The sequence below is a fragment of the Haliotis rufescens genome, unplaced genomic scaffold (assembly GCF_023055435.1).
Source record: "Haliotis rufescens isolate VD_foot unplaced genomic scaffold, xgHalRufe1.0.p SCAF_4, whole genome shotgun sequence".
Lineage (NCBI taxonomy): Eukaryota > Metazoa > Mollusca > Gastropoda > Lepetellida > Haliotidae > Haliotis > Haliotis rufescens.
Window position 1 is genome coordinate 10,857,456 of NW_025964112.1, and position 16,931 is coordinate 10,874,386.

General features: G+C 39.9%; 1 protein-coding gene across 1 annotated transcript; it reads right to left on the reverse strand.

The window, feature by feature from the left end:
- Window positions 1-317: 317 nt before the first annotated feature.
- On the reverse strand, window positions 318-12,340 carry LOC124125273 (innexin unc-9-like). The gene is made up of 3 exons (XM_046488547.2): window positions 12,095-12,340; window positions 2,671-3,433; window positions 318-2,498 (listed from the first exon to the last, which is right to left on the reverse strand). The coding sequence occupies exons 1-3, from the start codon at window positions 12,097-12,099 to the stop codon at window positions 2,064-2,066; spliced, it is 1,203 nt and encodes a 400-aa protein (XP_046344503.1). The 5' UTR covers window positions 12,100-12,340; the 3' UTR covers window positions 318-2,063.
- Between the last annotated feature and the right edge of the window lie 4,591 nt (window positions 12,341-16,931).

Here is a 16,931-nt window from a genome sequence, read left to right on the forward strand (position 1 = left end):
ATGGGTCTTCGGCGTGACGAGCGAACGCTTTAACCACTAGGCTACCCGACCGCCCCTGGGCACGCCAGAAACCTCTGTGGGATCGAAACCCTGTTCGCAACGACAATGTTTCAAGGTTTTTAGTGGCGTTAATCCAATACCCACTCACTCACCCTATATCGGTATACAACGCCGAATACAATGTGAACGTTATGTGACGCAATGGACAACCGGGTCACGTGTGACGTGATTCGAGACCATAGCAACTGGCAAGAGTCCCCGCTACACACCAGGAATGGTCCATGATGAAAGTATTCGTTGAATGAATCTCGACACAATTTCATATAAAATATTTATTTCAAAGAACACAATCTCCACATGCATACTGATACATACATTCACATGTATGTTAACATTATTACTGTTAACGTATACATCTTGAAAATTCTAGGTTAACTTGTTTGGGACAGGGGAGATCTCATTGTTTCCATTCCATTAACACAATTTAAATAAGCATATCGTTAAAGGTTAACCGCCCCTTTGTATTGAGTGGGGTCCTTTTTATTTATTTTCAAATCAAAAACAAAATGTGCATTCAAAAACTGTTTGATTGGCAAATACACTTTTACAGCAAAATGAAACTTACAAAGTAGACACAATTTATGGATAACTTTCTGATCTCTGGGTTGAAATAATACAATGCAATAATCGGAAAGTAGTTTTATTGATAACCAGGTGTATACATGATATGGTGGCCAACGTATGTAGGGACTAGTAATACACATGATGTCTTGTCAATTAATGAGCTCATTTGTAAACTTGAAATGCTGAAAAATGGCAAATAATCAGAAATAAATAAACCAGGCGAATGTACAAACAGCAGTATGGAAAGCCCAGTGGTGCGGGTGCAATGCTGCATGTTATTGTACAAGTTCAGAAGCTCACCTATTACCTATATTAATTCAATTATTCACCCTTAAGCATACACATAAACAAACATATACTGCATATACAAATCCCCCAGTATTGTACACAGGTGATGCTATCCATCAAAAATATACTTTGTACAGGTTCAAATTTCGAAAATCATATAAAATATATCTCGATGTCCATGTCGTAGACGGGTTGCTATTATTAAGGCACGTGGAATACCAAAAAATTATGAAAAATATAATACATCATTTGGCCGGTTTTCTTTGAGCACGGAAGACTTGTGTCGGTCTGGCAGGTTTAAGTACTTACTTGTCATAGTTATATATTTATATATGTACAACCAATCGAGACCGATTATCTTCGTGAAATGCCATGTTAATAGAAAGTACAAGGTAGTCGCTCCATAAAATTTCCTTTTGTACAAAGCTGCTGACCAAATACATGCATAATGTAAATATACAAAACCGAAGGAAGACTTTGTGATCTTGTTGTTTGTCAGCAAACCACACACAAAAAGAAAGAATGGCTGATCTAAAGCAATATCTAAAACATTGAAATGAGAAATAATTTCAGACTAGAAACATTTTGATTATTTGTGACAACTGACGTTTCTTACAGAGATCATTGAAATTGCAAATGAGTTCCTAACCCACGCCTCCTAGTTTTATTCCTAATCTAAATAACATGAACTATTCTAAAAAATAGTGTTCAAATTAAATCAAAGGTAAATATAATCACATTTTCTTGGTCGGAAATATGTACAAAAATACCTATCTCTGGCTGGATACAGGTCTCCGAAAATCGAACAAAAGAAGCATGACTAACACGTGTTATACACCATTGCAACTACATGATGATAAAACTGATGGAATGTCGATTTCTCAGGTACATCTATTCAATGATATACGTCACATTCTGATGCTTCCGGGAATGTCCATTGTAAACGCGTCGTTCGTTTCTTTTCTAACCTACACCATTTCATGGCCAGAACGCCAAGAGCCAGAAGACTCAAGCAACACCTAATGCCACTGATTCCCAAACGGCTTTGAGCCGACAGTCAGCCAAAAGCCAAGCAAGTTCCAGAAACAAATGAATTTACCACTAGACAGTAGATTGTCTATCAACTGATGCAAATGTTAGCTTCGGGAAGTTTAAGCATGTGTTTCGTTGAATTCATCCATTGATTTCTTGATCATTGGCTTGTCCTTGTAGGTTTTCCACAGCTCCTTGATCAGATCGGACAGAAGAATGTCATTAGAGTTCTTGGCTACGATCCTCAGGACAAATATACCATCATCACGCAGATACTGATCGGCAAACTTGCGGGCAAATCTCTTGTCCTCTTCTCCGTGCAGCTCGTCGAGAAGCTTGAGGTATTTCTTGACGTATCGGCCTCGGTTAACGCGGAAGAGAGCGCGCCAGATCCAGAACAGGAAGTTGCCTACGGTGAGGACAGCAACCAGGACGAACCAGAACCAAAGGAAGATGAAGATCTTTTCGTTGAAGAGGTTGATTGGCAGGACGCATTGGACAGTGTACCGTTGGATGTTCTGGAGTTGGCGGATGTCGAAATCACACAGGGTGACCTGGAAAACGTAAGACATGACCTGATTAATACAATGTGCCACACAAGCAAAACCAACACAAAGTAAAGACCTGTAAGCAAATATCGTATTTGCATTAAACATTCTGTATTTTAAACAAAATAAATAGAATACTCAAATAGGCCTGAAACCAATCAAATTTAGGACGACCTACCTTGGGGAAGCGGGGAGACTCCTTCCACGTCATATCATTTGCAAGTCCACTGATGACTTCAAATCCGTATAAGTTGTACCACCCTCCCATGAAGCCGTTGAGGATGAAGAACTGGCAGATGACGTTGATGACGTATAGGAGTTTCACAAAGATGTACAGTCCAGTCAAGAAGGTGCCGTCACGCTTGGCACACAGGAAGCACACAACTTTGGACAGACGTTGACGGACGCGAACCAATACGTTGAATGAATACTGACGATGGGCTTCCAACCACCTGTCCATGTACTTGGCGATAAATTTAATGGTTTCTTCTCGCTTGCTTGGTTCGCCGACCTGGGTGTTGTTAGTCATAGTGACGATCTTATCAAGGTTAAGACCAGATGAGCTGTTGAACATTCTCCAAACGATAGCAGGCACCTTGAAGAGGAAAGCCATGAAGAGCAGGATTATGGGAACCCACTGGTAGTAGGTCAGTTCTTCGGAATCCCTCTCGTGATGCTCAATGGGAATGGTGTCATCCATTGGAATGTAATAAGTATTTTTCACCCAGCAGTAGGATTTTGTATATGATGTAAATGCCCCCGTAAAATGAGCTGGGGTCCAGCATTCAATTGGGTTGCCCACATACTGGCCACCACTGATGAAGAGAGCAAAGACGGCCAGGAGCACCACGGTGTACAAGTGGTTGAGGCGATCCACCCAATCATCGTCCAAGGACGATGTGAGCTTGGTGTAGGAGAAGGCTCCTAGAAGAGCGCTTACTCTGAAAAAGAGAAGAGAATTTAATTACATTTTTGAAAATGGATGATGTGATTACAGTCAGAAGAATTTTAGATGAAGAAATAACGTTTGCCATCGGGAAGCAGTATCTTAAAACGTGTGCCATCGGGAAGCAGTATCTAAAAACGTGTGCCATCGGGAAGCAGTATCTAAAAACGTGTGCCATCAGGAAGCAGTATCTAAAGTCGTGGGTCGTTTCTTGAAATAGAAATGTCAATTTCGAACTTTTGTATGATATTGTTTTCCATTTCGAAATAATAATGTCAATGAGGGCGAGAATATAGAAAATATTATACAAGAATGTATAACAGACCGATCAGGGCGTCACTGAGAACAGCTTGATGGCCCCTAATAACCTACTTTCCAATACTTTAAGCTGAGTAGGTGAAATGCATTTATATCACGCCTATGTGCAATGAACACCAGACCCTATTCATGATGTAATGGACACTTCATCACATCGACTCACTGACAGTGGGTCACAATGTGAGCTCTATACAGCAGTTGGAAGTATTGTGACAGAATGCCACTCACAATATCATGGAAGACTAATCTGCCCTGACTCATGCACGTCCCATCAGAACAAAATACAATCAACGATGCAGTTCAAATTTTTTTAAGTTATATAATTATTTTTCTCAAACTGAGCCCATTAGTTGACTTCTGATTGTTAAAGGCATCGAACCGTATACTGTGGGGATTCTTTTCAAATTTAACCTTGCATTATGTTATTATGTGCGTTTGGCCCGTTGTTCACCTTTGACGTCACACAACATATTTGCTTTCAATTAAATGGAATCATGAGCATTTTTATTGTATGATAACACACGTGTTACGGTTGTTAATTTCAACGAAATCTCTATGTGGAATCACGCACCTGGCCACTGCTGTATGTCTATTATTTCAGTGTATTATGACACACAAAACCTTCACATTTGACTCGTTAAGTCAAAACATTACCTTTTCAACAGATGCTCCAATATATCACGAATTGTATTTTGTCCATTATAGATGTCGTGGGAAACACGTGGAACTGGTTTGTATGATTTGTGTATGAATTGTAATGGCTGTATCTATGTTAACAGGCCGTGAAGATCAGGGGTAGGTCTTCAGCAACCCATGCTTGCCGTAAAAGGCGACTAAGCTTGTCGCAAGAGGCGACTGACGGGATCGGGAGCTCGGGCCCGCTGACTTGGTTGATGCATGTCATCGTATCCCAGTTGCGTGGATCGATGCTCATGATGTTAATCACTGGATTGCCTGGTTAAGACTCGATTATTTACAGACCGCCGTCATATAGCTGGAATATTGCTGAGTGCGATGTGAAACAACAAACTAACATGTATGTTAATTACTTATATCTATACCATGTACCATATATATCCAGAAACTCGTTTATCAGGACAATATTTGAGAAAAAGGACTGCATAACAAGTGCATTACGATTTCCCCGAACGATCAACACATTCGACAAGTCCAAGACTTCATCCCGTGTATTTCGCTCACTGAATAGACATTACTCATACATAGGATGGCTTAAAATGAACGTCGATATCGCTCTTCAAGTTGTAAATGTCTCTATCTACCACGGGTTTCTACTTGTCCCGACATGTTGGTGTCAAGTCGCTCTCGGGTGCTTGTCTTTATCATCATGTTTGATTTCATCTTAAGGTTTAAGGAGAATCCTTGTTGTACAAAGACCCCATCAATCATGTCTGTCCAGGATATGTGTTTACGTAAGGATTGGACGGATTTAGGCGTCTAAGACGACTATCGCAATTATTGAGTTTTTGCATATATTAATTGACTGTATGAAAAGAGGCTTGACATGGCAACATTTCTATCGCTTGATTATCTCGTCACTTTATTTCTAGTTCTTATCCACGATAAGATCATCGTGTCTGTCACCGGTGTTTCATAACCGCGTCCCGTGATCCCCGTGTCCTAGTATATGACATCCATAACTGGCCTTGATAAGGTGATTTAACTTATAAAGAAATATAAAGGACCACGGGACAGCCGTTTATATTAATGTAAAGGATAGTTGAAAATTCAACCAAGACGTTCATTACAAAAAGAGAAAATATTTCCTTACTCTGAAGAGATCGCGCAACAGAGGTTCACCTTGCAGGAGACCACCTTCAGAATGAAGTGCGTGACGTGAACCTTCAAATATTGACCCGTGTCGTTATTTGCAAAGATTAAAGCGTTATACCAACGCCAACAGTTTGGATCATTGCCAAAATAACTCCTAAGCTAAGCTTAGGGACGCACAAATTCCTGTAGTTAGTGTGGGTTATGTTAGCAGTTACCAGATATGATTTTGACATAATGATTTCTCCACGTATTAGATGGTATCGTTGTGAAGTGTTACGATTGACATTTTGAAAGTTGTGATATAGGAATCTTAACGTTTTTACTTACAGTATTTACTGAGCCCATGCGTTACCATAACTTCATGAAACCTTAGGCCAAAGTCCTAAATCCTACAGCGTAAGGCTATTACGTTGATCACAACACAAGCCTGTTCTTTTGAAGATATAATACAGATGTGGGTTATAATGTTTTCGTGGTTTTACGGGCTGCGATAATAATCAGTTATTGATCCAGGAACTTAAACGACCATTGCCACTAATTTATCATCTGTAAATGCCAGTCATAAATCTTCTTCTCCATAAAAGAAACAACAATTCGATGGAGAATAAATATTAATAGACAGGGGTTAAGCGGTGGAATTCGACCTTACCGTAGATTCTATAGACACTGAAACATCGCTCGAGACATCAAAACAGAAACATCGATTTGAATGTTTTAACATGGTGTAGAGCTTTGAACCCATACATTTACAGATGTTACTTTCGCGGTTAGCCAGTCGTGTGTAAAGAGCGTGTGCTTTGAATGTGTTTTACTCGTTGAATACCCTACATTCGCCGCGTGCTTCTGAACAAATAGTTATCTTTACTAAATAGTTACATATGGTTACATGAAGTCATTGTTACTATTTCTTGTTCGAAACATTTATCCTTATTGAATCGTGGCTGAAGTTGGTAATTCTTACTTCACTGAGGCTATATAAATCAAAATGGGTGGACGATTTCTGTATAGAACGTTACATTCAGCAGACAAGAAACATAGAATTAGGAGTCCATAAAAAGATATACGGATAGGGCTTTTCAGTATATATTTTCTATGGGGGACTATGGACACTGATACTGAACTTTATATTGAGAGACAAGACTCTACACCCACTGGTAGCCCCAGCAAGCTGTCGGTAGCCCCAACAGCACTTAGCACGCAACTTTAAGATGAATATCAATAAAGCAAGTTATTAATACCCTTATGACTGAAGCCGCCAGCGTGGTCTAGTGGGTAGAGCGTTCTATTTTGAAATCGAGTTTAACAAGGTCCTACCAACATTTTTCAAACTAAAGCCAAACAAACCTGGTGTTACCATGTCACGCATTTACGACGGATGATATGACATTCCCGGCCGTGAAATATGCTTGGACCGCGATTGGGACGAGGATATCTTAACTTGTATGTGCACAGGGCGAGTGGGGATTGGTTGCCAGCGTTTACGTGCACGTAGCCATCTGATGAATCTTACGCAACGGGTTACGCATGGGAATTTGTAAACAGCTCGGGTCTTTGGTGAGGTTTAGGCCTAAGAGCATTTTATTCATACCTGCTCAACAAACAGGTTCTTATTCTCCAACAGGTGTGGGCAAACATTGGTACTTGACAGAACGAAATGGGTAAAAACACCAAGGGGATTCTGCGATGGGAAAAACTAGGTTTGTCTGTTCTAGACTTATTTCAGCCGGAATATGGATACAGCGTAGGTTACAGTGTGCGAGTATGGTTAGGTACTCATTGTACCTATGTGGGAAATCAAACCGCGGACTTAAGCGTGACCAGCGAACGCTTCAACCAGTAGGCTCCTCGCTAGGCAACAGCAAAAAGGGTATGTTTTTACACAGAGTGATTCTCCTTTGGCATTAATACCAACTTAATAAATATTTTCACATTACCTAGATTTCCTATGTATAGCCCAGGTTTGGGTTTACAGTTTCAGATTGAACACGTTGGAAGTGATACAAGAGACCCTCCACAGAAATAGTTAATAGAAGTAAATTTATTGTGGGCCGTTTTATTGTACCCTGCCATCACAACTCATAACAAAGACCTCGTGTCACAGCCCTCGAACAAGGAGTGGCCCCGGGGTTAAACCCTTGGGGAACGTCATCGGTATTCTTGGGAGAGGCATCAACGCACCTGGCCGTGACAAAACAGTCACTACCCTGGGGGAAAATGCCTGTGGGTGGTTGATACGAAGTGTCATCTGTCTCTCGTTGTATTCATGATATGTGTGAGCCCTAAGTGGGATAAGGGGTCAGTGGGTGATTACGCAATAAATGTAATTAGATATATGCATGGGGGTTTGTGAAGGAATAAAGGCTCCCATGCGGGGTAGATATTTCAAAAAAGATGCCCCGCGGATAGGAATTCAACATGTGGCGTTGTTTATCGGAAGATCGGTTCAAAGTAGGACTACATGAACTTGTTCGAAAATTGAATAAAGGACCACTTCATACTACGTTAGTGTCTTAGTGGGCGAAAAGGGAATTATGCTAAAGAGGTTTCTTGTCAGAATAACGAGATAAATGATGTAATTCCAAATATCCCGTTACGTGAAAGATTTGAGCATTTTAAAGATGAACCCCAAATCGTTTTTAAGTTAAAACTCCCTCTTGAGCATACACAGAAGAGCATGATCTGTTTTTTCTCTCGTCAATAAAATGCCTCTGTGTGCAAATAAACATACAAGGCCGAATTTTTCAGAGGGCGTTTGCCAGGTTCTTCCTAATCGTAGCATTTGGATTACAAAATGTTTTTTAAGTTAGTGTCTTCCGTCGTTTTTCGTTGATCCTTTGAGGATGCAAAATCTTAGCGTCATAAACAAGGGGTTATGGCGGACCTGTTTTGAAAGGATGTTTTGAAGATGCGTCAGCCTTGGAGTTCATTGACGTCTGGCGTTGCAAAATCTGGCGTTGCAAAATAATTTCGATTTAATAATTTTGAACCACAGTATATCAAATGTAGTATTTAGAAGTGCTTTATTTATCCTGATATGATACACAGTATTTTGGTATCGATCGTAAACCAATATATTTGATATTGTTAACGAAGAATATTTCTCAATTACATGAGGAATAATTCAAATGTTCTTACATTAACACCATTGCCTACATTCTTGGTTAATGATTGTAGCGTTTGATGTTTATCTGATTTATCCATTCAAAGTTCATGGAGATGTATGTACTGCAAGGTGACAGTTTTTGTCCGTGCCTTTCTTCGTGCTTGACTTATCCCCTCGAGTTCCCGAGTCATTTATCCGAGATACTCTTAACAAAAAGTTGTTTCGACGCCACAAGTGTAAAAATCAACCACTGGAAAGGATTTGCATTTACAGTTTGGTCATACTGAACAGTGTAGTTTCTATCTTCTCGGGAGTTCCCATGATGACATTCGCCTAAGTATTACACCTTCAAATAGGCCACATACCGAGACATTATCGAGGCTTCTACATGGAGATGGGGTTACCGAGGGTCTCACAATGGACGTGGTCACGTGACCTATGGCATAACTTTCTAGCTTGTGTACCTTTGAACCATTTCATTTTCCATTCTCCCGACATGGGTACAATGTGTGAAGCCCATTTCTGGTGTCTCCCGCCGTGATATTGCTGGAATATTGCTAAAAGCGGCGTAAAACCAAACTCACTCACTCACTCATTTTCCATTCCGTTTCTGTTTTACAAGAACTTTGTTGGTCAAGTAGCTGTTTTCGTGAAAATACAGATAAGCACTTGAGAAAATAATGCGATAAGGCACATGAGTTCACCATCAACCGATCATCATTCTAAAAAAACCAACCAATTAACCACATCACTGCATTACATCTACCAATTAATTCCTTGTAAATAGCAAATTCATTACGCAGTTGACACCTGGAACGGCGCCGTCTGATCTGATGCGTTAATTGAAATACATTGTAAATTACGAGCCATTAGCTTACTTGAGGTTACTTAATACTAAGCCTACTTTGTCTGCCAATCGTTTCGAAAACAATAAAAAATATCGTTTGTCTGCAGGACAAAGATGTAGACGTTGCGGCAGTGGACGTCCAGCCCGTTGTGTTGTAATCAAGATTTATTAACATATTATATTTATTTATTAACAACTCAGCGTTAAGGGAAACTAAGAATTATGACGAAATTGCAAAATTAAAGGTGTAATATTGATACAGTTGGCTGCTCGCGTTAAAACATGCAAGTCTGGCAAATGCATGTGGCATTATAAAACTGTCTGCGGGCCAATTCAAGTATGTTCCGTCTGGTGCATAACAAAAGAGACCCTTTATAAGGTAACAATGAATGCCCTTTGGGTGAACTCTGGTGTATCGTGTTTCCGAGGGGCATTTTAAGTTGCTAGGGAACAGCAACGAAAATTGGGGTTCTTTTCACCGACACAGCTGATCAACTTCATGATCACTGGACTGTAGCATGTTTCAGTTTTATGCACTAGTGTAAATTTCAACCGGAACTTCGGATGGATGGTGGTTTATTGTGGTTTAAAAAGACGTGGTTATGGTGAATGGACTGTCTGGTTCGCTAATAATGTGTATTAGCTCATGGGAATGTTTAACTGCCGCTAACCAGATGAAATATTGTCAGGTTGCAGACTATGTCCGTTGAGAATCATTAGAGAGTGTTAGACGCGCACGGGATAATGTTTCAGTTCACCCCAGACATTTTGAAAAGAAGTGCATCCGTTCGTAAAATTCGGCCGTGGGGAAATTGTCTTTGGGAAGGGTTGTCACACCTGGAATCGCGAGTGGCGGGACAAAGGGGTCATTATAAAGGGGTTGTTTGGGGGCCTGGATGACCCGCGGTTGACTAACATAAATTACGACAGCAAGTAACAGTTTACAGATGACATTTCTAATGAAACGCCGGCTATAAAAAATTCGTTACCAGCTGATACAGTAATACATGGAAAGCCACCCTGCACACAAACATTGCATTAAACTAATTATAGCCAGTGTTTTGTGTCATAAATGGGACGGCTTGCATTTGTTCAATTCGGGAGGGACAAAATAAAACCAAACTGTTGAGTCGGTTTCTTTCCGAAATATATTTTTTAACAAAAATTTAAAGTTTGTAATGTCCCTAGAGGATGTTTTGACAGTACGGATTTGGCAAAAGTGTCAACAAACTCTGGAACGCGGGCCAGAGACGACAAACAAACAAGCGCCATCTTGCTCCGGGTGAGGCAAAGGTGAAGAGGTAGAGGTGGTATATTTAGAACCATGGGCGACATGTAGATGAAAGTGAAACTGGAAAACACAAGCCGGCGTAAAACGGTGAACTGACAAGCAGGTGGCTTATGGCTTTCAAGAATATGCTGTAATGCCGAAAAGGAAGATTACAGCCAAATGTTCAAAGATGATAAAAATAAAAGATAGTAATGATAATCAAATGGAGCAGGGAATCGTGGGAGACTTTAGTCTGTGTTTGCAACTAAGGTTTCGTCGAAGACAATAGCCACTAATTAGTTTCTACTAATTGGTGTATTACGTTGCGTTGGCACTTGACATAAATAACAAATAAATCCATAACCCTAATTACTCCTCCCAGTGCTGGTAGAACAATATATACGATAACCTATGGCAAAGTCCAGTAAGATTAATTCAGAACGGCGTTAGTACAGGGTCGTGTCCTAGTTCGCTATCTCTTATGCTTATTGAATAAAAATATATGCTTTAGAGTCGTACAGGGCGTCGTATTGTATTCATATGCAATCCCTTTGTAAAAAATAACACAGGTATCTCCGAGTGATCGGTTTCGCCATTTAGACCGACATGCCGGGGAATAACGACAGTCACAAAGTAAGAGATATAATAATGAGAGGGGCACGGGGTACCTAATCTATGGTATCTAGATACGTATGTATGTAGGCAGACAGATAGCCACGATAGCTCGACACTAGTCACGAGCTCCGTGTCAAGTAAAGAAAAAAACGTTATTTATGCCAGCATATTTAACGAGAAGCATATATAGTATGTGTACATATAGGATCTTTCGAAACGAGCTTTGTCGACCAATGACCTATGTGCTTATAGAGAAAAGTGTTTCGTGATAAGAAAAGTCTTGTATCTGGTGCGGTTTGTATACACTTGCACACTGTAAAGAGTGCAGATAAGCCTGTTATGTTGTAAGGTCTTACACGATTGTTGCCCAGACAAGATATGTGCTCGCCTGTATACTGAATACATTGTACACACACACTTATTTTGTCCGGTGGTGAAAGTGTAACAATGTAAGTGTATAGGTATGACGCCTAACAATCCTCCAACACACCCTCCGGATATTATAGCTACCATATTACGTCACGCAACACTGATTCGACGTTATGTTATTCAGTGGAGGGATTTTTTAATAACATTTAAAAACAAGTGTATTAACAATATATAAATTAAATATATACGTTGTATTAAAAATTTGTAAAAGGTAAGGTCCCACGAAACTGAAAGAACGTATGGTAAAATAAAAATGTTAAAGATGTAAACAAAGAATACTCACGACATAGTGAAAAACTCTTGTTATATCTCCCGATCAACAGAAGTTGGCCCAAGATGCACTCATCCAAGGCAGCCAGTTACCGGTATTCTCTTCCAGTATCCACTGGGTTATGGTAGAAGCACCTCTCGAAATATTTTCCAACACTATGGGCTGGCGAAACTTTATGTGCTCCCTCTGACAGCCACACTCTGATATGGCCCACGCTGTCGCTTGTGTCACGTGACCGCTCCAGCCAATCAATGTCACCTGGAAAGGTACAAGTGTCATCTATGAGTAATTCCGCCCGAGGCTGTTGTCTCCCTTGGAAAGATTGCTCCTCGCGTAATATTATGTTTTCTTCCTCTATGAAGTAATTAATGTCTACTCTTTTATGCTTGATTTACAGTAACAGATTTAAGTTACATAATCTAAAAGAATCCTCCGATTTCGATATCTGGGAATAATAATCGGATGGGTATGATGACCTGGATAAGGGCGCAAAAGGACAGCGATCTTACCCCGTCCGCCTGTAGACACCTGCTCACTGAAGCAAGTGATGTAATACAACCTTAGAATGACAAGAGCTCACCCCTCAGAAGACACGTACCACAGGCTTGAGTTTCGTTCATATCTTGAAAATATCTATCGTTTTGTAGTTTTGAACTATTTACAAAATGCATATATATATTTCGTAACATAAACACATATTTTCAGACACAATGCATCGCAATTTTCATAAACAGTTTTCAAAATACAATCATAAAGTACATCGTTATAAGAACATGCGGAACTGTTCACGTACATATAACTTATTTCGGTGGCCACTTATGGAGAGGGGTAGGTGGGGCGTTAGAGACAAGTGTTTTAAACTTTTTCAAATAAAAAATACATTTTATCGTTTCCTCAAAATGAGTGTCGATTTGTTTTGTATGGTCTTCTCAACCTTTGGAGGTATCTTTTGAAAGCATGTCTTACCAATATTATAACATTAAAATTATTTCTACTGTTAATCGTGTGTCCATTGAAGTACTTCTTAAATCTTTTGTCTGCTTTGTGCAGTACATGACATAGCCACATACACTGCAGACTTCGCCTTTTATTTGTGTTCATTTATGTTGGTTTCACACCTACGATAATATAGCAAATACCTCACCTATTCAGGACATAGTGTTGTGTTTATATGTAATGACTTGTGTTCATAATTCAACACTGTTGTACCCTTAATAACCATATTGTTATTGTTATAACTGTTCACACGTCCCCAGGACATATTGCAGATTGTATGTGATATACGCATTAATCCCCATTGTTTACTAGGTGGTGCTGGTAGACCAAGCTGGACTTTGTTTTGTGAAAACTGTCAAATATACATTCTTCATCGTGAATGCCCTTGTAGGATGGTATTACCAACTGCCATACATTGAATATGGATAAAAAACTATTAATCAGACGTTACTGGTCAGCATAGTCTGTCATACAACCCTAAACAAATATATTCAATGCAGCCCATGCATGCCTATAATATTTGTCAAGTGTAGATTACTGCAGTTTCTAAAATTTATTAGTTTATTTATGTATTAAATTTTACTAAATAGTTTAAATAACAACTGTTTCTTTCTGTAAAATATGTTCATTTCGAGACTAGGTGTCAGTCTATGGTCGGCACTAATCACGTGTCCTCGGACACCGACTCGTGTCATTGTTCCAACATGTCCGCAGTTGACCGCCATCTTTATCTCAACTTTGTGTCCCCCGTTACGCGTCACAAGCCAATAATCATAGACATGGGCTGGACCCTTGAACCTTGAAATAAACTATTGACAAATAGGATTCAACAGGGATTTAAAAGATATAGTTCGTGATTAATGTAGGTTGATCTGGATCCGAGCGGCCACCTTGGAATTTTCGACAAGGCACGACCTGCGTTGGTATTAAGGAGCATTGCGTACATAGAATTGATTGACTGATAGAATTTCATTGAATTGATGGATTTAATCTCCACTCTTCTGGAATTAAGTACTCTTGTATAATGTAAGCGAATCCAGTTTACCTATACCGTTAACGAGATGACGTTTTAATTCACTTTATATAACCTACACCACTTTTATTTGGAAGGGGAAAGTAGGATATTATGAGGAAATGTTGTTTTAAGTACCCATATATGTCTAATTTGACACTTCTTGTGTTTTTATCTTGTACCCCCACCCCGCGCGCTTATATTAACAAATTATATGAATAATCAAGTCTATGAAAGGCATTTAGTGATACACATAAGGAAGAGAATTTATGGAGGTCAACTTTGTTATTATGAGGAACACAACAACGTTTCGGAGTATATGCTTACACCTTCATCAGGTAAATGAATGCCTTCTTTATATGAATAATGATTACGAATTATGCGGTTTGTGAAGTGTAACGAGTACGAACTCATATGTTCACCATTTTGGTTGACACGAGTGCGTTTGCCCGGGGGTATGTTCAAATATCTCCTATGTTGGAATCTTGGTTCTCACTAGATAATCCGTCATGGATGAATTATCGTGTCATTAACCCATAAAACACCTTCAGAATTATATAAGGCGCCAAATGGAACTTCCTGCAATATAAATACGCAGTACTTGGTAAGAGAAATATGTTACTAGAATGTCCACGCCCCATCCCGGGCTCGGTTAAAACAAGAATTGCAGTTAGATACGCTATCAGTCATTGATCTCATAAAGCCAATAGATGCAATAACGAAGGCCAAACTAACTCTATTTCTGAGAGATGGACAGCTACTCGAACGTATATAAACAGAGCCGTCAAGGATAAAAATGAAATTATATCAATTCAAAAACAGAAATTATGTGAATAACAAACTCACAACAGATATGTGTACCCTACTCACACACGAATCCCAAGGAGGGACAGGTCAGCCGAAATTGCACAGACAGAAGGCGACCTCTTAAACGCTTAACGCAACAAGAGATAAATCAATGCGACTATGCAGATTGTACTAGGTGTGTGATCGTTGTCAAATTGACGTTAAGTAAAAGTGGTATCCAGTGATTATTCTGTTGTACCACTGTATCGTTACTCTCGATGACGTTTAGGGATTTGCTACAAACGTATTTTGTTCAGTCATGGTATATACGCTTCTTGGTCATGCATCAGCTTAAGTTTAACATGTAATTATGTAGATGTACATGTATTTCGATAGCATCATAGTCCGTGATTCAACACTCCATGTAAGAGGAAATGATTAAATAAAGTCGAGAATGGTTTTATGTCTCGTTCAGCAACATCGCGCCTAGGAACACGAAGAATTGGTAACCTCCCAGTCTGGCCACCGCCCTGCCTACGCCTCACTGAACTCGGTGTCCACACTGAGAATTGGATGAAGTCACTGTGTCCACACTAGGACAACTGATCGCATTATACATTCACACATTTTAATCATGCGAGGAACCGAAACCGAAGCCCCACCTAGGTTGCCTCACCTTTTCGGACATACCTCTTCGACCAAACACCAAATGGCCTGGCGGGCCCGTGCGCGAAATACGCATATGTCGGAAAGCGCACGTTAAATTCCTAATTTAAGTAAGTAAGAAATTCGTAAACGTCATTGGAGCACGTTTTGTAACACAGAATCAAAACTTTTCTTTATTAAGGTCTGACATCGTACAGAGGCTGGAGAAGATGTCATCAGGCCAAAGCAATATAGCTGCGCTATATTTGTCTGCGGCTTATTCCGTATTTGACAAAACATCACACGCGTTGGTATCTTGGATTAAGGGTGTTTCTTCAGTTCACAAACTTATATTTCGTCCCAATTACTATAAACTAAACAGTTGGGCAAAAGAATATACACTTGAAAATTCCAACTCTCTGCTCAGTTCTGTGTGATATTCCCTGAGACGTCATGTGCCCGCGACCTGATGTGAGCTACTCATTGCTATGCTGCAGGTTATATCGCCTATGATATCCGTATCATATACATCTCCATATGAGAGAGAGAGAGAGAGAGAGAGAGAGAGAGAGAGAGAGAGAGAGAGAGAGAGAGAGAGAGAGATGGTGTTTTAACGTGCGCTTTCAGACTTTACGCGTATTTCGTACAGGGGCCCACCAGGCCAATTAGTGGTTTTGCCGAGGAGGGTATGTCCGAAAAGGAAGGGCCACCTGGGGGACTTAAGGGTTGCTTATTTAATATTTGGGAGATTTGGAATTTTGAAGAATGCCGTGCTGTAGGTTGGAATAATGAATTAATCATTTCTTTATCTTTTTAAAAAATAATTTTAGCCACCATTAAACATGAGTATATCTGTTGGCTTGCAGTTTTGCAGCTGATTCGTGTAATCAAAGATGGCGGCAGGGTGCTAAACGTCGCTTACGGACCTCTCCTCCCACCCCACCCCCATCGACTACACGTTCCTCCCCCAACGACTACACATCCAAATCTCTGTCTACTTACTTATCTTGTGTTTGTACGGGGGATAAACTGTGGCGTGTATTGATAAAGTGTAATCACGGTGATGACCTAATCCCCTACATCAACAATTACACATCGTCGTCTCCGCTAAGGACAACATTAATGGCGGCACTTTGTGCTTCTAAGTGCCTTTGTCTGGCGTTGTTTAAAGGTTAGATAAAAAAAAACAATGAAAGGCAGTGCTCAAGACAAAGGATACGTCTAGAAAAGTTTTTTTAATTGTTTACAAACAAACAGTTTGTTGGTATTTATCACAGCTTTACTCCCGTTACCCTTGCGCTCTGTGTCAAGGTGTCAGGAAGCGTTAATCCCTAAAAATAGCATGCTCTATGTTTATTTTTAAACAGTTTCAAAGACGATTTCTATTACAGGATAAGCAATGATGCAATA